Source organism: Muscardinus avellanarius (assembly GCF_963383645.1).
Source record: "Muscardinus avellanarius genome assembly, chromosome: 3".
Taxonomy (NCBI): Eukaryota; Metazoa; Chordata; class Mammalia; order Rodentia; family Gliridae; genus Muscardinus; species Muscardinus avellanarius.
In genome coordinates, this window is record NC_137788.1 from 26,968,476 (window position 1) to 26,991,038 (window position 22,563).

A 22,563-nucleotide genomic window follows, 5' to 3' on the forward strand; every position below is an offset into this window, starting at 1 on the left:
TGACTGATGATTGATTGATTGATTGATAGCACTGGGAATTGAATCCAGGGGCATTCTACCCCCTAGCTATACCCTAGTCCTATTTGATTCTATTCTATTTTATATTATTTTATTTTTTTGCATTACTGGGGATGGAAGCCAGGGGCATTCTACCTCCGAGCTATACCCCCAGTCCTTTCTTTCTTTCTTTCTTTCTTTCTTTCTTTCTTTCTTTCTTTCTTTCTTTTTTGCGGGTCTGGGGATGGAACCCAGGGGCATTTGACCTCCGAGCTACACCCCCTGCCCTGTTTTTTATTTTGAAACAGGGTCTCACTGAATTGCAGAGAGCCTCACTAGGTAGCTGAGGCTGTCTGCGAACTGCCATCCTCTGGTCTCAGCCTCCCAAATGCTGGGATTACAAGCGTGCGCCACCACGCCTGGCTTATTCTTTATTTTGAAACGGGGTCTCACTGCGTTGCAAAGGGCCTCACTAAGTAGCTGAGGCTGGTCGCAAACCTGGATCTTCCTGTCTCAGCCTTCCAAATGCTGGGATTACAAGCATGCACCGCCACACCCAGCTCCTATTTTATTTTTATTTTGAAACAGGGTCTCACTAGGTTGATGAGAGTCCCACTACTTGCTGAGGCTGTCCTCAAATCTGCAAGCCTTCTGTCTCAGCCTCCCAAGTACTGGGATTGCTGGTGTGCACCACTACAGCCCAGCTGGCTGGTTTCATTTGGGCTAGAAACATCACATTGGCTGCACCAGGAGAATGGAATAGAGGATGAGGGTGGAAGTAGGGGAAGCTGTGGGGAGGCTCTTGGCAGAGGCCAGAGGTGGAAGGGGCCTGGACCAGACAGGGGAGGGGACAGAGACTCCTACCCCCCCCCTGGAATCCTAAACAGGTTCACAGTGCAGAAGGAGCGTCCATTCTTCCAGGTAGCCTCTCCGCCCCACCCCGGCATACTTGGGGGACAGGCCGGCATGCAGCGGGCAGTCGGCTGCCCCTGACCTTCCCCTGCCTCTGCAGCCTCTGGACCTGCATCTGTGGCCCCTCAGGCTGCCAGCCACTCTCTTTCATTTGTTAAGAATAAATTTATTGTTTTCATTATAAAAGCAACTGAATGGCATTACTGAGAATTTGGAAACCAGAGAAACAAAGACAAAACCCCACAGCAGCCTGAGTGCCTCTCTGTGGCCGGCTCCGGCCTCCCTCTGGGCGTGGTTGCCGGCAGCTTTCTGTTTCTGACGCAGGATTTTATTTTTGCCTCCTTGTAATCACAGCGTCCGATGCTTTGGGGTCTTGCTCGTTCCCGTTTGCTTTGTTGGGAGCAGATTCCCATGTGGCCACAAAACCCAGGGCAGATCTCATTTTGTAATGTCTGTGGGCTGGGCTGGGGCCGGGGCCGAAGTCGCTAACTGCGCCCCTGCACAGCTGTGGGCAGGGCCGGCTTCTGGCTTCTCTGCGTTTCTCTAGCTTGGTCTCTAGGTCTCAGCTTCCCACCAGCGAGGCCTGGCACCTGGCGTACCTCCTGCATGCCCTCTTCCCTGCTCGTGTGTGGAGTCTGTTGGCCTGGCCTCAGAGGCTACCTCTGGGACGGGATAGTGAACAGACCTGCTTTTAAACCCAGACTCAAGCGAGGCATGGTGGGGTATGCCTGTAATGTCAGTACTTTGGAGCCTGAGATAGGAGGATCACCAAGTTGGAGGCTAACCTCAGCAACTTAATGAGACCCTGTTTCAAAATTAAAGTTAGAAGGGTTAGGGGTGTAGCTCAGAGGTAGAATGCCTCTGGGTTCAGTCTCTTATGCCAAGGGGGAAAAAAAAACCCCACAAAAACAAAATTCCAAATCCTGACGCAGCTCTGTAACCTCAGGGACATTGCTGAAGCACGCTGGACCTCAGTCTCCTCATCTGCACATTGGGACTACTGCCACGGTGCAGAGTGGCTCTAACCAGCCCACCGCAGTGCCTAGTCCATTGTGAATGGCCGCCTTGGCCAGACTCTGGCTTGGGTGAATGAACCAGCCCTCCTGCGCAGGCTCACAGACTGGTGGGTGGATGCCCAGTTACCATGGAAGCAGAATCGCATCAGAGTAGGATCAGCCCTGTAGGGCTGGGTCAGGGGTGGGTGACATCTCAACTCCCTCACTTACTGTGCGGCTCCGGGCAGGTTGGTTGACCTCTCTGAGCCACGGTTTCTTCTATGAGACACGCATCTCCGAGTCACTGGGAAGATCCAGTGAATCGAATGATATTCAGCACATCAGTCTTGAAATCAATGGTAGCTGCCACTTTACTATTGTTATTGTTATTGTTATTCCCATATACAAGGTGCTGTTGGGAACACAGAGGAAGTGACTGACTGGGGGTTCAGGGAAAGCTCCGTAGAAGAGGGAACACTTGAGCTGGGTCTTGAAGGATGAGTAGAAGTTCACCAAGTGGGAAAGGACACTCTAGGTAAGGAGCCTGGTTCCAGGTTGCACTCTGTCAATGAGGGGTTGTTCTTTGGGGGGCTGAGGCCTGTGTTCATCCCAGGGTCCCCAGGGCCCCTCCCTGCGCCCCGGGTCTGCCCTGGGGAGGTGTGTGCTCCTGCTCCTGCAGTGGTCTCCCCCCACCCCTGGCCGTGGCGTCCTGCTCAGGGCCACTGCTGTGTCTGTCCCTCTTGATCCATGCTTGCAGCCACAGGTCGTGTCTGTCCCATGTGTCTGGGTTTGGTGCTGTCTGTCTGTCTGTCTGCATGTCGCTGTGGCCATGTTTGTCCATATGGGTATCCGGATACCTCCCAAGCACTTGCAGGCAGCAGCCTGCACGCTTCTCCAGCCTCGTCTCTAACCAGATAGCCAGGCCCTTTTGGCCTAGGTGCAGTCCTGCCTTCTCCAGGGAGGGCCTTCTGCGGGATCCCCGCGCCTGCCTCCTGGCCTCCAGTCCCTTCTGCGTGCAGCAGTCTGCGGGATCTCCCCACACATCCTCGCCCACCGCCTCAAGTTCCGGCCTAGCCTTGCGTCTCCCACCACCTCTAGCTCTCCCCGTGGGCCTTAGTCCCCTGCCGCCTGGTCTCCGCCTGGCTAGTCCCCTCTTGCCTTTACTACCTAGGAAGCCCTCCCTGGCCCTCTCCAGGCTGGAACCCCAGGCCCTGGGCTTCTCATGCCCCTCCGGGAGCAGGGCCACATGACTTGTTCATGATCACACAGCTGGTGAGTTGGAGCCAGGATTTGAACCCAGGCCTGCGGGGCTCTAAAGGAAGCGGGCTGTGCCCTGGTCCCTGTGAGGTGCCAGTGACTGGGACTCGGGGGAGGAGTGGGTGGACTTGAGAGAGAACCTGAGAATGGGGCAGGCGGGCAGGAGGGAGTGGAGGTGTGGGTCACGGTGTGGGAGGAGCATCTGGGCAGATGGTGACCAGAGGAGGGCATGCCGGGGAGGCCAGGCCCAGTGCAGGCCTGCTGGGCTGACAGCCCTGTGACAGCCAGCGAGAGTAGCCAGGGGCAGCTCAGGGTGGCTGGTACTTAAAGTCCTAGAGCGGATGGGCTGCCCAGAGGCTGAGGCCAGGGAGAGAGAATGGAAAGTGGCCTTTCAGCGCTGATCAGTGAAGGTCATGTTGGTGGGTGGTAGTCTCACAGGTGGGAGCTCCTTCATGCAGAAGCCTGTAGGTCCCCGTCTGCCTCTCCGCTTAGCTTAGGAAGTGAGGGCTGTCCCTGTTGGCCTTGGGTTCCCAGTGGTGGTCCACCATGGTTTAGCTCAGACTAAGTGTCAATGATAATGGATGGACGGAGTGGCCGGCTGCCGTTAACAAAAGCAGCTCCATGCGGCACACCGTACATCCACCCATCCAGCCTTCCCACCTTTAGAACAAGAATAACTAAACGCTGGCTCTTCTGCCCAGCTGCAGGGACCAGGCCGAGGCTGGGGCTCATGGTCCACAGCCTTGGCTTCTGGCTGGAGCTCGAGGCCCCGCCCAGTCTGCCTGTCCTGTCCGCCATGTTTCTTCTCTGCCAGTGTGAACGATCAACCCCAGCCTGCCTGGTTCCTTGTCTCCCTGCCCCACTCTCACCAACACCCAGGCTTCTCCCTGACCTCCGTGGTCTCTCTGCTTCAGTGCTGCCAGGGCCACCCCGATGGCTCCCCGCCAGCTCCCTCTCATCCTAACATTTCAACATGGCATTCGAGGCCCTGCCGACTGGTCCCTCCCTGCCCCTCGCCACTCTCAGCTGTCCTTGCTGACCTGCTGCCGCAGCCTGTCTGTGCTGTCACCTCTGTGCCCTGCTTGAGCTCTCTTCCTTGGTCAGGGAAGCCCTTCCGCCTCGTCATCTGTCCTAAGCACACGTCTGGCCAGGCCTCTCCTGCTAGCCTGGTCTGGCCACCTTCCGCCTCATCTGGGTCCCTGGGCTGCCCAGAGACTCACAGGGCTGGTCCGGCCCTTGCCCTGCCCTCCCTGCCCCGGCACACGGTCGGCGGACCCCAGGTCGGGAGCATTGAGGAGCTATTAAGTCTCCTAGGGCCGTCCCGAGCAAGATTCAGACAAATCAGGCTGGGGTTATGTGGGTCAGAATAAGTAACCCAGGGCAGCTCCCCGACCATGGGCCTGGCTCCCCGTGAGGCTGAGGGGTGGTCCCCACTGGGCAGGGGCTGCCAAGCTCTCCTCCGGCTGTGGGACCCCAGGCAGGCTCCCTGAGCAGCTTGAACTTGGCACTGAACTGGAGAGGAAAAGGGGAGGAGGCTCCCTCAGAACTGTCTGAGGAGCAGCCAGGCAGTAGGCGGGAAGGGGGTGTGCGGCCTGTTTCACCCCATTTTACAGATGAGGATTACAGGGGCTTAGAGAGCTGCCAGCCAGCATTGCCACTCAGTGCTGCCTCCGTTTCCTGCCCATGTGGCCGGGAGCCAGGTGCCTCCCGCCTGCCACCCTGGCCATTCCTCTGTGGAACAGGGATCAAAGTTCTTTTCTGCCTGCCATCCTCCTGGGGATCTGAAGAGATTGCCAGTGGGCATAGAAGAGCCTTGCTAACTGTGCGCTGCTGGATCATCATGGAGATTGTCTTTAAAATGAGTCAGATTATTATTCCTGCATTTACTTGTTCCATCCTGCACCTCGCATTATGGGTAGACTTGAGGTCCAATCCCGGGTTCTGGATGAATGAGACAGGTGCATCCAGCTCCCAAGCTTCCCCGAGGTAATCCCCCAGTCTCCCAGCCCACCAGCCCCTGTATCACATGCATCACAACCATGCCATCCTAGAGCCAGGCACACCCACCAGCCTTCGGCCAGGATGCCGAGGGACTGAAGCGATGGACTCTGAGGCAGGTTAGAGGGGGGCTTGTGGTGCGACCTTAAGCAATCATTCCACCTTTCTGAACTTAATCTCCTCAGCTGCAAAGTGGGGACGTTGTGAGAACCTACCTTTTGGTGTCAGTACGCCTGGCACAGGGAGGTGCTTGGTGACTTGCAGCCTCCTCACTGTATTGTTTTGAGACTTTTTCTGGAAAAGAAGCTCCAGGAGTCCAGAGCAGTCAGGGAGAATTCCTGGCAGAAAGTGCTCTTTGTGTTGGGCTAAAAGGTGGTCAGGATTTGGATGGGTAGAGGGAAGGCCATCCTGGTGCCTGTGAGTGGCAGGTGCAGGAAGCTGTTAGGAGCTTCCGGGGCTGCACCAGAGGGAGATCTGTGGCTCCCAAGCCGGCCAGGCACAGACCAAACCGGCCCTAGGCTGGGGGTGAGGGGAGAGGACTTTGGCATGTAGGTATCAAGCTGTTTGCACCTGGCATTTGCTCTGCCAAGGACTACGGTTGACTTGAACAAATCTGATTTCTAGTTTGACCTCAGGACGTCAGCCCCATGGTCCTAGACAGGTCTCATCCTTCCCCTCTCTCCAAGCCTCAGTTTCCCCACTTATAGAATGGCATAATAATCTGGGCAAGGGGGTGCCAGCCTGTACTCTTATCAGCTCAAGAGGCTGAAGTGGGAAGATTGCAAGTTTAGTGAAGCCTTGTCTCAAAATAAATTTTTTAAAAAAATAGCTGGGGATGGCCATGCATGGTGGCGCACGCTTGTAATCTCCACTCTTGGGAGGCTGAGACAGGTTCGAAGTCAGCCTCAGCTTCTTAGTGAGGCTCTCAGCAACTTAGTGAGACCCTGTTTCCAAATAAAATATAACATATAAAATAGGTCTGGAAGTATAGCCTGGAGGTAGAAAGCCTCTGGGTTCCACCCCCAGTACCACCACCCAAAAAAAAAAAAAATCGCTGGGGATGTAGCTTAGTGGTAGAATATTTGCCTCACATGTGCAAGGGCCTGGGTTCAATCCCTAGGAATAAACACACACACACACACACACACACACACACACACACCCCAATACCTCTCTTGCTACTTTTCAAGTAAAGATAAGAGGTAATTGATATAAAAGATCTTTCCTAGCCTGGTGAGGTGGCGCACCCCTGTAATCCCAGTACTTGAGAGTCTGAGACAGGAGGATCACAGGCTCAAAGTCAGCCTTAGCAAGTGAGGTCCTGTTTCAAAATAAAAAAAGAAATACAGCTGGGCTTTAGCTTGAAGGTATAATGCCCCTGGATTCGATCCCAAGTACCACACTAAAAGTTTTCTTAAAATGTTCAGATTAGATTGTGTCCTTATTGGGGGTTTTCTCCTGAAACTCCATGTTAGGATTCTAGTAGGGACTTCTCAAGTACATAGGACCAGGAAGAGGTTGAAGGCACTCTCAAAATAAACAATTTCATTTAAGCAACAATACCAGGTAGGAAAGCAGTTTCTGCAAGGGAGAGTTAAGAGGAACTGGATAGGGAGCGAGGCTTAGGAGAACCCCTGTGCAGCAGGTCCCTGTACGTCACTTCCCTGTGGGGACACAGGCTCAAACCCTCTGGAAATCAAGAGCCCCAAGGCCTATCCTTCTCCCCTGTTCACAGAGGCCTTCTAACCGCACAGGCCTGCCAGAGGTGAGGGCCACCAGTCGATGGTCACACACTTACTAAAGAGCCCCAGTCTCCCCCAGCCTCAGGCCTCCCTGACCCTCCTTAAATACATTCCGATGCAAGTCAAAGGTGACACACGTCCATCCATGCCTGTTCCTCGAAGATAACTTTCCAGATGTTGGATCTCTGGAATCTGAGGGTACTGATCACTTCTCTAAATCATCCTGTCAAACTGCCTTTCAGAAAGACTGTACCTGGTGATCCCAGCTTGTACCTGTATTCTTATGAGGATGCTTACGGGGCGGAGGGGGGGGAGGCAGGGATTGGGCAGGGGCAGTTCTGCTCTGTGGTCATGTACACAGTTGCCCCAGGACTCCCTAGTTTGTGTCTGGAGGATGGAGGGAGGGAAGGGGCTTCTTTGTGTAATCCATGGGTCCATGGGGTTGGCCCTGCGGGGGATGGAGATTGGCCAGCCAGCCTCAGGGTGCTGGGGGGCCCTGGGAGCACTCAGGTCTGGATGTGACCCTTGCCTTCTGGGGCCACTAAGGGAGGGACTGAATTTCAGACTTTTCAGCCTAACCCCAACCCTGGGCCCAGCAGAAGGCCTCTGCTCAGGGCTGAGGGTCCCTAAGGGGTGGAATCCCAGACACTGGGCCCGGCGTGAGTGGACACAGCTGATGGGGACTTCCTGTGACTGTGTTCTCTCCCCGCAGGATGGCCGAGCCTCGATTTAACAACCCCTACTTTTGGCCCCCGCCTCCCACAATGCCCAGCCAGGTAAGACAGATGCTGCCCTGGGTCTTGACTGGCCTGCATAGTGGGTCTCGCAGGCAGATGGGCGGGCGGGGTGGGGGGGGGAGTGGCGCGGTCCGAGCCCCCTCAGCCGGTCCTGTCCCGCCCGCAGCTGGACAATCTTGTCCTGATTAACAAGATCAAGGAGCAGCTGATGGCAGAGAAGATCCGGCCGCCTCACCTGCCGCCCACGTCGGCCTCCTCCCAGCAGCCTCTGCTCGTGCCACCCGCGCCCGCCGAGAGCAGCCAGGCGGTCATGTCACTGCCCAAGCTGCAGCAGGTGCCGGGGCTGCACCCGCAGGCTGTGCCGCAGCCGGACGTGGCGCTGCACGCGCGGCCGGCCACCAGCACCGTCACAGGTGGGAAGTGCTGGGGGGCGGGGCCGGAGGGCGGGAGGGGCCGGGGTGTGGGCGTGGTCGGATGCTGGGCGGGGCTGGTGAGGCCAGTGGAGGGTCGAGGAGGGGACTGGTCCAGACGGGAGCTTGGTGAGGACGGGTGGGTAGGGGGAGGGAACCTGGGGTGGGTGGGGCTAGCCAGAGCCGCCAGGCTTCCTGTGACCCTGTACTAGCAGGACTCCCTCCAGTGGACAGGACGGGGCAGGTCTTTCCTGCACGAAGAATCCAGAGAAGAAACTTGAGCAGATTTAGGGACCAGAGAAGACGCCCTTGGAGGAGCCAGAATGCAAGGCCGACGGCAAACTAGGGCAGTGGAGCAGGAAGGGGGACGGCACGTGCTCAGGGAGTCTGTAGAGAGCAGGAGGACAGCCGGCCTGGGCTGAGGAGGACCGGAAGAGGTGGAGGGGAGGAGGGCGGTGGTAACTGAAGCTGAGCCTCTTAGCCAGTGTTTACTAGTATTCATTGTGCTGCGCCCGCAGCCTTAGGAAGTGGATGTTGTTAGGGTTAGGTCAAACAATGGACTGCTCTCTCGCGCTTCACGCTAATGTCTCCATTCAATAGATGAGGACACTGAAACAAAAAGGGCGAAGTCCGGGAAACCCAGATTTCATGGCTACTAAGAGGCAGGGGCGGGCTGTGCAAGTCCAGAGCCCAGGGGAGCAGGTCGTGGGAAGGGGAGCTCAGCCTCAGAGCGGTTGGGCTGGGGTGCCAGTGGGTCATCCTGGGAGGTGTCCAGCCCTCCGTAAAGCCCGGTGAGCAGGTTTTTGAGGAGGCCAGTGTCTCCATCCTGGTCCTCTTCTGACTCATCCTGTGCCACCAGCCAGGTGCCCCGTCTCTCTCCTCCTTTTTCTTAGAGATAACCCACGAATTGTGGGCCTGGTGAGCCTCCCAGGGCTTAGCTGTACTCTGCACATCTCCCGTTATTATGGTTTTATTAAATTTATTTTTCATTATAAAGGTAATATTAAAAAAGCAATATAAGCATATTAAGGGAAATTTGAAAAAAGAGAAACTAAGAAAAAAAAAGTTATTCATAATCTCCAGCTCCTATCCCAGTAGCTTAAAGAGCCTTTTGGTTCATTTCCTTCCTTCTCCATATTTTTTGTTTGTTTTTTAATATGTGTGTGTTGCTGATACTGGGGTAGGGGCTGTAGCCATGACTTAACTTGCTTTTCTATTTGCCATTGTATTATAAACCTATTTATTGCACTTTTCTTGAGAAGATAGTAACATAGTCGTTATGGAACATTTAGAAATCACAAATAAGCTGAAAGATGAAAAATCAGCCTTTATCTTAAAGCTATTAGAACTTTTATATTTTCTGTATAATTTATTTTATTTTATCCCTTAATCACAGATGTAAAAAATGGATGAATTCATCAGGTAAAAGATTTAAATGATCTAAAGGGAGATAGACAATTAAAATATGAAAATCTTCTGTTAGCAAAAAAATTTTCTCCCTCTCTAGAGAGAACTATAGTTACCAATATTGTGTGCCCCTCCTCAGCTCTGTTTCTGTGTATTTACACACAAATATATCGTCCATGTATATGTATGTCGTTCGAATGTGTGTTCCTTTTTTTTTTTTTGCGGTACTGGATGGAACCCAGGGACATTCTACCTCCAAGCTGCACCCCCAGCCCTACTTTTTATTCTTTATTTTGAAACCCGGTCTCACTAAGTTGCAGAGGGCCTCACTAAGGTGCTGAGGCTGTCCACAAACCACGGACAGCCTCCCGAATGCTGGGATTACAAGCGTGCGCCACCACGCCCAGCTGTTGTTCCTTTTAAGTAGATGGGTGCATAAGGTCTGTGACTTCCATTTTCTTTTTTCTTTCTTTCTTTTTTTTTTTTTTTTTTTTTTTTTTTGCAGGTCTGGGGATGGAACCCAGGGGCATTCAACCTCTGAGCTACACCCCCTGCCCTATTTTTTATTCTTTATTTTGAAACCCGGTCTCACTGAGTTGCAGAGGGCCTCAGTAAGTAGCTGAGGCTGTCTGCAAACCGTGATCCTCCAGGTCTCAGCCTCCCGAATGCTGGAATTACAAGCGTGCGCCACCATGCCCAGCTGTGACTTCCATTTTCTATCTGAGAGCACATCTTAGTGTTTTCATTTTGTCACTGAATTCCGTCTTTTTTCGGTGACTGTGCAGTGTGCCCTGTCATAAGGAGGACCACCCCTTATGAACAGGGTGTGTCCGGTATTACCTAAGCACAATTTTGGAGGAATTTAATCCAGCAGGATTTTTACACTGAAATACACCCCAGCCCTTTTAAATTTTTTTTATTTTGAGACAGTTTACTAAATTCCCCGAGGTTGGCCTCAGATCTTTGATCCTTCTGTCTTAGACTCCCAGGTATTGGGAGGCATGTACCACCCTGCCTAGCTCTAATCACGATTTTACATGGAAGGCCCCTTATACAGATCTTTTAGCTATATGCAAATATTATTATGATAGTTTCTAGAAGTAGAATTAATTGTTGGGCAAAAGTTATGTACATTTAAATTTTTAACTGCTTTTGCCAAGCTGCCCGCTAAGAAGGCTGTGTCAATGCACATTTCTGGTACACAGTGTGTGACCCCAAAACACAGTAGTGCTTTAGATATTATCTTATTATCTCTTTCTTTTCTCCTTCCTTCCTTCCTTCCTTCCTTTCTTCCTTTTTCTTCCTTTCTTTCTTTTTTTGTACTGAGGGTGGAACCCAGGGTCATTCTCCCTCTGAGCTACACCATCAGCCCAATTTTTTATTCTATATTTTGAACAGGTTCTCATTGAGTTGCAGAGGGCCTCACTAAGTAGCTGAGGCTGTCCGCAAACCGTGTCCTCCTGTCTCAGCCTCTCGAATGCTGGGATTACAAGCATGAGCCACCCACCATGCCTGGCTAAATATTATCTTTTACAATGCACAGATTTTTGGTTTCTTTTCTTTTCTGTTTTGTTTTTTTTTTTTTTTTTTTTTTTGTGGGTCTGGGGATGGAACCCAGAGGCATTCTACCTCTGAGCTACACCCCTGCTCTGTTTTTTTTTTTTTTTTAATTCTTTATTTTGAAACAGGTCTCACTAAGTTGTGGAGGGCCTCACTAAGTAGCTGAGGCTGTCCGCGAACCCCTATGTCCCGTCTCAGCCTCCCAAATGCTGGGATTACAAGCGCGCGCCATATAATTTATCTGGGCATGGTGGCGCACGCTTGTAATCCCAGCATTCGGAGGCTGAGACAGGAGGATTGTGGTTTGCGGACAGCCTCAGCTACTTAGTGAGGCCCTCTGCAACTTAGTGAGACCCTGTTTCAAAATAAAGAATAAAAACTAGGGTAGGGGGGTGTAGCTTGGAGGTCAAATGCCCCTTTGTTTCCTTCCTAAAACATGCAAAAAAAAAAAAATATATATATATATATATTAACCATTTTTATCTTTTTATCTACCAAAATTGATACTATAAATGTTTCTAGTGGCCTAATTTTTTCTTTTTTTTTTTTTTCCTGTTGTATTAGAGATGGAACTCACGGGCATTTTACCTCTGGGCTACACCCCTAACCTTTTTTTATTTTTTATTTTGAAACAGGGTCTGACTAGATTGGTGAGAGTCTCACTATTTGCTGAGATTGTCCTCAAACCTGCAATCCTCCTATCTCAGCTTTCAAGTACTGAGATTATAAGTGTGTACCACCATGCTCAGCAACTTTATTTTTAATTTTTAATTTTTAATTTTTATTTTTTTAACAATGATAATCTCACATAACAGATTCATTTGTCTGATATCAAACTTTTGATCACTTAGAAATAATATTTCAATATTTCTTTTTGCTTTCTTTCTTACCAGAGGATTTTTTTTTAAAGGTGAAACTATCATACATTTTTCCCCAGAAAAAAATCTATCCTAACATGAAATATGAACCCTAAATACCCAAAACAATCTTGAAAAAGAACAAAGCTAGAAGATATACATTTTCTGATTTCAAACCTTATAAAGCTACATTAATTGAAACAGTGTAGTACTGCTATAAAGGCAGATATATAAAACAGTGGAGTAAAATAAAGAGCCTAGAAATAAGTTCTTCCATATATGGTCAAGTTTTTTTTTATTTTTAATTTATTTTTATTTATTTATTTTTTATTGGTACACTGTATTCATACATCATAGTGGGATAAAAAAAAAAAAACCTTTTGTAGACATACATGCACACATTGCCCAGTCAGCCCCCACCCGATCCCCACCCCATTCCCTCCCCATCCCTCCTTCCCATGATTGGCTTAGTGGTTGATATCTAGTATTACAGCAATTTATCCAAAACTAAAAATGATAATCTCACATAACAGTTTCATTTGTCTGATACCAAGCTTTTTATGACTTAAAGATAACATTTCAATATTTCTTTTTGCTTTCTTTCTTACCAGAGAATATTTTTCTTTTTTTTTTTAGGTGAAACTATCATATATTTATATATTTATTTTTCAGAAAAAATCTATCCTAATATGGAATATGGACTCTAGATACCCAAAACGATCTCGAAAAAGAACAAAGCTAGAAGATATATATTTTCTGATTTCAAACCATATAAAGCTACAATAATTGAAACAGTGTAATACTGTTCTAAAGGCAGATATATAAACCATTGGAATTAAATAAAAGCCTAGAGCTAAATTCTTCCATATATTGTCAAGTTATTTTTGACAAGGTTTCCACGAACATTTGGTGGAGGAAATACTAATCTTTTAACTAAATATTGTTGAAATATAATAATTACATGAAAAAGAATAAAATTGGACCCTTACCTAATCCCACATACAAATATTAACTCAAATAGATAAAAGACCTACATATAAATCTTAAGACTATAAACTTTTAGAAGAAAATCTGGGTCATAAAACCTCACAACATTGAAATTGGCAGTGATTTCTTGGATATGATTTCAATGGCACAGGCAACAGAAGAGTATACAAACTCTCTAAAAAATAAAAAAAAATGTTGTATATCCAAAGACAATGTAAACAGAGTTAAAAGTTACTGATAGAATGGGATAAAATATTTCCAAATGCTATATCTGAAGGTATATTAATATTCCAAATAGAAATCCTAAAAATTAACAACAATAAAAGCAAACAATACAATTTAGAGATAGGTAAAAGACTAACATAAATAATGAAGCTCCACAGATAACCAATCTTAGTTGTCTGTTGGATGGAAAATCTTGTTTCTCTGGTTCTGGTGTGTGTTACCTATTTCTTCTTTGTAATTAATCTCTTTGAGTATTTTCTCTAGCGCTGGGTTTGAAGACATAAATTCTCTCAGTTTCTGTTTGTCATGGAAGCTTCTTATTTCCCCATCTAATTTGATAGAAAGTTTTGCTGGGTAGGAAATGTTTGGCTGGAAGTTGTTTTCTTTCAGAGTTTGGAATATGTTACTCCAAGCCCTTCTGTCTCTCATGACTTGGTTTGGGAAGTCTGGAGTGATTCTAATTGTTTTGTTTCTGAATGTCACTTGGCCCTTTGTTTTTGTTGCCTTTAAGATTTTCTGCTTGGCTTCCACCTTGGTCATTTTGACAATGATGTGGCATGGGGATCCTCTTCTCCAATCCTGTCTAAAGGGAGTTATATAAGTTTCCTGGACCTGTGTATCAATCTCTTGCTCTATGTTTGGAAATTTTTCTGCTATTACTTCCTTGAAGATATTGTTGATCTCTTTGGTTTCACCTTCTTTTCCCTCCTCTATTCCAATTATTCTTAGGTTAGCTCTTTTAAAATGGACCCATATTTCTTCAATGTCAGATTCCTGCTGTCGGATATTTTTTTCTAGATTAGAAACTATGCGTTCATTTTTGAATTGATCATCTTCTAAGAGCGAGATTCTATTCTCCATGTGGTCTAATCGGTTGTTTGTACTTTGAATTGAGGCCTTTACTTCATTAATTGCATTCTTTATCTCTTTTTGGCTCTCTCTGAATTCTTTTAGAAACATCTCTATTATTTCTACAGTTATTTTCCTGATTTGATCTTCTAGAAATCTCTGAATTTCTGTTTTATCGGGTTCTGATGTTGTGGGGTTGTGGGCATTCATTGCTCCATTGTTATTCCTCTTTCCCATGATTTCGGAAGTTTGTGCCTTCTCTGGGTTCTTCCCTTGGGTCACTACGACTTCACTTAAGGTGCTCTGGATCTCGAGTCAGTAGTATCTCAGACCCCACTACTCCTTTACTGGGTTGTATCACAGAGTCTCAGACCCAGGGAGTTGATAGAGGCTGCTTTAGACCATGGGGGGGTGCCAGGTTGGGCGTTCTCCTATGGTGTGATATCTCTGCCACTGCCACTCTCCCACTGGGTCAAGTCCCTGGGAGTGCAGTACTGGGATTTCTCCTCTGTGGCCCTCAATTTGACTCACTGTTGTTGAGTACGCAGATGGAGCTGTAGTGGACTCGGTGAATTCACTGCTGCTGCCGCCGCTGGTGGCAATATGGCGCTGCTGCCACACCCTCGGCCGTGAGGCTGGCGTATTTCTTCTCTGGTTTTGAGCTCCACTCTGAGTCCTTGCAGCGTGTGCTGAGCCCAGCCACTGGGAGCTTTAGATGCTCCCTGCGCCGAAAAATCTGCCGAATCCCGCCTGGCTATTCCGCAGCGGCTCACCTTGGCTTGCTGTCCGCCGCTTCTCTCTGGAGCCTGGTGGGCTGTTGACTGCATTGGTCTGTAGCCGTAGCTGTCCGGTAAACTCGCCACTGCCGCCTGCAGTAAGGTGCTGCTGCCACGTCCTCGGGCATGAGGCCAGCGTATCTCCTCTGTGGCTCTGAGCTCTGTTCTGAGTCCCCTCCTCTCTGGGACTGGGGCTGCAAGGAAATATGGCGCCTGCCGCTCTGCGCCGCGGCTCCGGCCGCAGCACTGGAGTCTGGTCTTTTTCTGGTGTCCATTTTTCCAGCCCTCTTTTTCTCTGTCCCTTGTAATTACATTTTTTTGTTTCTCTGGTGATGGTGTTTTCTGGCTATGAAAGGCACTGATTTTGTGGTAATAGAGATTGGTTGTTAGTGGGGCTCTTAAGCCCTGCTTTTCTCGGTCGCCATCTTCCCAGAAGTCACCTGGTCAAATTATTTTTGACAAGGTTTTCAAGAACATTTGGTGAAGGAAATAATGATCCTTTCACTAAATATTGTTGAAAAATAATAATCACATGAGGAAGAATAAAGTTGGACCCTTACCTAACACCATATACAAATATTAACTCAAAATAGATAAAAGACCTAAATATAAATCTTAAGACTATAAACTTTTAGAAGAAAATCTGGGTCATAAAACTTCACAACATTGAAATTGGCAGTGATTTCTTGGATGTGATTTCAAAGGCACAGGCAACAAAAGGGTAAACAAACAAATTTCCTAAAAAATAAAAAAATATTGTACATCCAAAGACAATGTAAACAGAGTTAAGAGTTACTGATAGAATGGGGTAAAATATTTCCAAATGCTATATCTGAAGGTATATTAATATTCCAAATAGAAATCCTAAAAATTAGCAACAATAAAAGCAAACAATACAATTTAGAAATAAGTAAAAGACTAAAATAAATAATGAATCTCCAAAGATTTAAACCAATAAACACATGAATATATTCTTCTTTGCTTAGTTGTCTGCTGGATGGATAATCTTGTTTCTCTGGTTCTGGTGTGTGTTACCTATTTCTTCTTTGTAATTAATCTCTTTGAGTATTTTCTCTAGCGCTGGGTTTGAAGACATAAATTCCTTCAGTTTCTGTTTGTCATGGAAGCTTCTTATTTCCCCATCTAATTTGATAGAAAGTTTTGCTGGGTAGGAAATGTTTGGCTGGAAGTTGTTTTCTTTCAGAGTTTGGAATATGTTACTCCAAGCCCTTCTGTCTCTCATGACTTGGTTTGGGAAGTCTGGAGTGATTCTAATTGTTTTGTTTCTGAATGTCACTTGGCCCTTTGTTTTTGTTGCCTTTAAGATTCTCTGCTTGGCTTCCACCTTGGTCATTTTGACAATTATGTGGCGTGGGGATCCTCTTCTCCAGTCCTGTCTAAAGGGAGTTCTATAAGTTTCCTGGACCTGTGTATCAATCTCTTGCTCTATGTTTGGAAAATTTTCTGATATTATTTCTTTGAAGAGATTGTTGATCCCTTTGGTTTCACCTTCTTTTCCCTCCTCTATTCAGATTATTCTTAGGTTAGCTCTCTTAAAATGGACCCATATTTCTTCAATGTCAGATCCCTGCTGTCTGGTTTTTTTGTCTAAGTTATAAATTATGCGTTCGTTTTTGGAGTGATACTCTTCTAGGAGTGAGACTTTATTCTTCATGTGGTCTAATCGATTGTTTATACTTTGAATTGAGGCCTTTACCTCAGTGATTGCATCTTTTATGTCTTTTAGACTCTCTCTAAATTCTTTTCAAAGGTGCTGTATTATTTCTACAGTTATATTCCTAATTTGATCTTCTGGAGATCTCTGAATTTCTGTGTTATCAGGTTCTGATAATATGGGGTTGTGGGCATTCATTGCCCTATTGTTGTTCCTCTTTCCCATGATTTCAGAATTTGTGCCTTTCCTAGGTCACTACGACTTCACTTAGGGTGCTCTGTATCTCGAGTCTGTGGTAATCTCAGTCACCACTACACCTTTACTGAGTTGTATTGTAAAGTCTCTGACCCAGGGAGTTAATCGAGGCTGCGCGAGACCGTGCGGGGTGCCAGGCTGGGCGTTTTCCCACGGGAGCTGCGACTAGGGTGTGATAACTCTGCCACCACTACTCCTTCACTGGGTTGGACTGCAAAATCTCAAACCCAGGGAGGTGATCAAAGTCCCTGGGCATGCAGTACAGGGATTTCTCCTTTAGGGCCCGCAATTTCACTCACGGTTATTGTGCGTGTTGATCAGGAGCTGTGGAGGGCGCGGTGAACTTGCTGTCGCTGCTGGCAATATCAACTTTTTTTTCCTAAACAGAGCCTCACTAAGTTGCTGAGTCTGGCCTCAAACCTGCGATCTTCCAGTCTCAGCCTCCCAAGTACTGGGATTACAGTTTTTCAAACAAAAGACAATAGGAAGTTCAGTAGAGGTGATTGTACACTGAATTCTTCCCTAATAATCGCATATTTAGGCTGCTTCTAAACTTTTGTTATTATAAATAACACAGCAATGAGTATCTTTGTGTCTCAAATTTTTTCTGTGGTTGAAATTGTTTTCAAAATGTTTTTTTTTTTTTTGCAGTGATGGGAATTGAACCCAGGGCCTAACACATACCAGTGTTCTACTGCTGAGGTGTACCCTCAGCCTCTAAAGTACCTCTTTTATTTAACCTAATTTAGTCTGAAGGTATCGAAGACATTTTGCACGCACATAAGCTCTCAGTTACTCTTGAGTAATAATTTGTGACTAGGAAGGGGACGCTCAGGAGGCTGGTGGCACAGCCAGGCCTCCCCTCACCCCTGCCCCAACCATGTGTCTTCGCAGGTCTGGGGCTCTCCTCCCGGACCCCAGCTGTGAGCACATCCGAGTCCAGCACGGGCACCGGCACGGGTACCAGCACCCCGTCCACACCCACCACCACCAGCCAGAGCCGCCTCATCGCCTCGTCCCCCACCCTCATCTCAGGGATCACCAGCCCCCCCCTCCTGGACTCCATCAAGACAATCCAGGGCCATGGCCTGCTTGGCCCCCCTAAGTCTGAGCGCGGCCGCAAAAAGATCAAGGCGGAGAACCCGGGGGGTCCCCCTGTCCTTGTGGTCCCCTACCCCATCCTGGCCTCGGGCGAGACTGCCAAGGAGGGCAAGACATACAGGTGGGGGTCTTGGCACAGATGGGGGCCTGGGGGTACAGGGTCCCTGTAAGCTTGGGGCAGGGTCCCAGTGAGCTTGAGGGCCATAAAGAGGGGTCGGGGAAGCTGAGGTTGGGGGCTAAGGTCCAGAGGGGCGGAGCTGGCGGGAAGGCTCCACTACATCTCAGGCCTTGAGGGCAAGGGGTGGGGGTGGGAGAAACAGGCTTCAGAGATGGTCTGTGGTTGGCACTTCACCACAGCCCTGGGTGGCAAGGGTCCATCTCCCCTTCCCTTTAAGTGGTGCTGCTGTACAATCAGCTGAAGAGCTCTCAGAATGTACTAAAGCTGGGGTTGCACCCCCAGAAACCTTAGTTAATTTTTGGGGGTGTGGCCATGAGGGCATCAGGCATGAGTATTTCTGAAAGGTACTAGGAAGTCCTGATGTGTAGCTGGTTAAGAGCCACACAGTCTTGGAGCCTCCTCCCCCAGGCTGTGGGTGTGGTCCTGGGCCAGCCTCCCTGGGATCACAGGGCCACTCAGGCTACTGCAACCCTTCCCCAGATGTAAGAGCCCCCACCTCTGTCCGCAGGTGTAAGGTATGCCCGCTGACCTTTTTCACCAAGTCTGAGATGCAGATCCACTCCAAGTCACACACAGAGGCCAAGCCCCACAAGTGCCCGCACTGCTCCAAGTCCTTCGCCAACGCCTCCTACCTGGCCCAGCACCTGCGAATCCACCTGGGCGTCAAGCCCTACCACTGCTCCTACTGTGATAAGTCCTTCCGACAGCTCTCCCACCTCCAGCAGCACACCAGGTAGGTCGCCTGCCTGACGCCACCCTATGGCAGTCTGTACCCAACGCCTGCGACCCGGTGCATGGATGTAGTGCCGGGGAGGTGGGCCTCCGAGGCTTGTGGGATAGCGAGTCTCGCTCACTACCTCAGCGTTCACAACTCTACCCCCTTCTAATCTCATCACAGGATGAGTCTTTGCACATCTTGTGTCCTTAACCTGAGACACCTTGTTCCTCTGGCCACTTCCTCCCCTCCCCTCAATCCACCTTCCTCCCAGAAGCCCCCATCCCCCCAAGCCAAATGAGGGGCCTGGGCTCTGTTCCCATCACAGCAGGGGTGAGCTGCATGCTCTTGCCTACGTCCCCAAGGTATTAGAGCTTTCCTAGTTCAGGGCTTGGTATTCTCCGTTTCTGCATCCCTGGTGTGTGGTACATAGGTGTATTTAGGCATTTGTTAAATATTTGTGGAATAAATACAACTAGGTGTATAGAGCACAGGATTCATCCATTTATCAAATATTTACAGAGCCTCGGCACTCTACTAGACACTGCTCAAGGTGCTGAGGATATAACCAGGAAGAAAACACAAAAGTCTGCTCATCGGGGCTTACAGCTGAGCCGGGGTGTGACAGGGAAACCCAAAGATACGAATGGTGTAAGGGAAGAAAAGTTTGTGCAGGCGAATACAGACATCAGAAAGACTATCTCACCAATAAAAATACCATAGGTATTTTAACAAACAAACCAAAGGTCCCCAAGATTGCCATTCATCTCTTCAAAGGGGAACAAACACAGTTTGTTCACATGATCATTTCTTAAAAAGTGTGGTCACGAGCTGGGTGTGGTACTGCACACTTGTAATCCCAGCACTTGGGAGGCTGAGGCAGGAGGATCAGGAGGATCGCACAGGTTCGAAGCCAGCCTCAGCTACTGAGTGAGGCTCTCAGCAACTTAGTGAGACCCTGTTTCCAAATAAAGTATAAAATAGGTCTGGGAGTGTAGCCGGGAGGTAGATATCCTCTGGATTTCATCCTCAGCAACACACACACACACACACACACACACACTAACACACACAGTGTGTGGTCATGTGTCTACCAATTCCAGCTGGCCAAAGTCAGGGAGAAAATAGTTTTGTAGGGAGTTTATCATGTACTGATGGGATCCACGCTTTCCTTTCTCTGGGGATGCGAATGCTGTACTGAGGGGCTGTCCCTATCTTTTTGCTGCCGTTGCTGTCACTTATTTGCCTCCATTGTGTCTGTATCTTTATCTCACGATGCAAAATGTTTTACCGTGTCTATTTCCCTGACCTGTGGGCACGATGGTTCAATAGTAAATACCAAGCACAGCGTGGCCGCAGGGAGAAGCGTCAGTCTCTTCTCACCCCCACACCTCCTGAGGCACAGATTTGACCACACAAGTTTATTTCAGCAACTTTCTGATTTTGTCATTGCTTTGATTTTATTTTTAATTCAGCCAGTTTAATGCACAAAGGTACTGGTTAGTAAGCAAAGTCCTCCGGTTGCAGGGTTCTTAAAGTTGTAGCTTGTGATACAGAGGCCGCAGAATGTAACTTCTATGGGGAGACTGTAAAACCCCTGGGGCCGTGTGTCATGGCACACGCTTGTAATCCCAGCATTTGGGGGGCTGAGACCAGAGGATCGCCATTCATGGACAGCCTCAGGTATTTAGTGAGGCCCTTTGCAACTCAGTGAGACCCTGTTTCAGAACAAAAGAATAAAAACTAGGGCTATGGGTATAGCTTGGAGGTAGAATGTCCCTGAGTTCCACCCCTAGTACTGCCAAAAAAAATTTTAAAAAACACCCTGGGTCAGAATTTTAACTATTTGCTGAGTGTGGTGGCACACGCTTGTAATCCCAGCATTTGGGAGGCCGAGACCAGAGGATAGTGGTTCGCTGACAGCCTCAGCTACTTAGTGAGGCCCTCTGCCACTCAAGTGAGAACTGGTTTCAAAATAAAGAATTAAAAATAAGGCAGGGAGTATAGCTTGGAGGTCGAATGCCCCCAGGTTCCATCCCACACCCGCAAAAAAAAAAAAAAAAAAAAAAAAAAAAAAGAATTTTAACCATGTGTATTGAGAGGTAGGCAGAAAAAACTTTTTTTCTTATATTATCAGAAATCAGAACCTTAGAAGCCCTCCAGTTCACAGTACGGGCATTGTCTTTTTGGAGAATCCCTGAGTTTGTCGGTGTTTCTGACCAGCAGGAAGTGGATGTCTTTCCCCACCTTCAAGGCTGGACCCCTCCACAAGCCACAGAGCCATTGGTCATTCCAAGAGGCCTCATGTTCACATACGAAATGCTGTCTTACTGGGCTTGCCATGCTTAATTATTAGATTTGCCTTTAAATGTGACATTTCTGGCATGGTCATGGTGACAAATTTGATTTACCCAATTATATCCTGTTAGGAAGAAGGACAGATTCTTATTGAACCTTTTTCAGAAGTAATGATTGTGAAAAGAAAGATGTCTCACTAAAGGCACGTGGAATACTTGTAGCAATTGTTTTTAGCAGTTTCGTAGTCAAGGCCAAGTATAAGTTGTTTTCAATAGAATTATTTTAAAATTTTTTATATATTAAATTTTTTAGTACCTTCCTTTGAGTTCTGAAGGGTTAGTTGGAGCAAGGCACCCCCCCCAAGTGGTACTAGGGATTGAACCCAGGGACATTCTACCATTGAGCTACACCCTTAGCTGCTCTATTTATTTATTTTTTAAACAGAGTCACACTGAGTTGCAGAGAAGGCTTTGCTAAGTACCTGAGGCTGGCCACTAACCTGTGATCCTCCTGTCTCAGCCTCCCAAGTACTAGGATTATAAGCGTGTGCCACGCCCAGCTATAAGGTATCATTTAACAGATATTTTATTCTACTTTGTAACCATAGTCCCTTAAGTTGATGATTAGATCTAGACCAAAGGGGGGGAAAGTATTTTTTCATTTTAGAAAATGGAATATTATGTAGGATAAAATCAGTCTTATCCAATCCTAGGCTAGGTAATAACTTCTGTTCCTCTTGTCCTGGGGTAGTCAGTCCACTTTGCTAAGTTGTCTGCTTCTGGGCCAAATTTTCTGGACTCTTGCTGTGGTCTGTGGCAGAGTCTGGTCACGATGTCAGCTTGGAAGCCTGCACCCACTGGCCTCTCCCAGAAGTGCAAAGAGCCAGCACGTGCATCCAGCCCTTCCTCAGGCTCCAGCTCGGATGCTTTCTGTCTGAAGATCCAGTTTCTGACCTGTAGCTCAAAGCAAAGGCCTTAAGGCAAATGGGAAGGGGTTGAGTCCTACTGATGAGACTAAATGATTCTGGTCAGTTTACTATAAGAATCAACGACATCAGGATGGAGGAAAAAGCATAGTTTGGCGTGGTAGCGCACGCTTAAAATCCCCCTAGTTGGGAGGCTGAGATAGGAGGATTGCAGGTTTGCAGCCAGCCTCAGCAATTTAGCATGGCCCTGTTTCAAAATAATTGTGTGTGTGTGTGTGTGTGTGTGTGTGTGTGTGTGTGTGTGTGTTTTCCTGGGGCTGAACCCAGGGCATTCTACCTCCAAGCTACACCCCCAGCCCTATTTTTGAGTTTTCTTTTGAAACAGGGTCTTGCTAAGTTAATGAGAGAACCACTACTTGCTGAGAGTGTCCTTGAATCTGCAATCCTCCTATCTCGGCCTCCCAAATTCTGGGGTTACAGGTGTGGGCTACCACAGATGGCTCAAAATAAAACTTTTAAAGGGCTGGGGTATAGCCTGGAGGTAGAATAAGGCCCTTGTGCTCAATCTCCAGTGCAAAAAAAAAAAAAAAAAGGATGAGCCCAGTGCACTGGCACACATCTGTAATCCCAGTGACTCGGAGGCGGAGGCAGGAGGGTCTCAAGTTTGAGGCTGGCCTGGGCAACTTAGAGAGGCCCTGTCTCAAAAA

General features: G+C 48.1%; 1 protein-coding gene across 1 annotated transcript in view; it reads left to right on the top strand.

Annotated features, from left to right (window-relative positions):
* Positions 1 to 2,401: 2,401 nt before the first annotated feature.
* The window catches only part of ZNF362 (zinc finger protein 362), a gene marked incomplete at both ends in the record, with an annotated part of 32,388 nt that continues 12,226 nt past the window's right edge, over positions 2,402 to 22,563 (top strand). The window contains 5 exons of the mRNA XM_080693344.1: positions 2,402 to 2,439; positions 7,614 to 7,677; positions 7,805 to 8,051; positions 17,534 to 17,861; positions 18,427 to 18,651. Of these exons, the coding sequence (XP_080549470.1) occupies positions 2,402 to 2,439; positions 7,614 to 7,677; positions 7,805 to 8,051; positions 17,534 to 17,861; positions 18,427 to 18,651 (902 nt within the window). The remainder of the gene's footprint in view (positions 2,440 to 7,613; positions 7,678 to 7,804; positions 8,052 to 17,533; positions 17,862 to 18,426; positions 18,652 to 22,563) is intronic.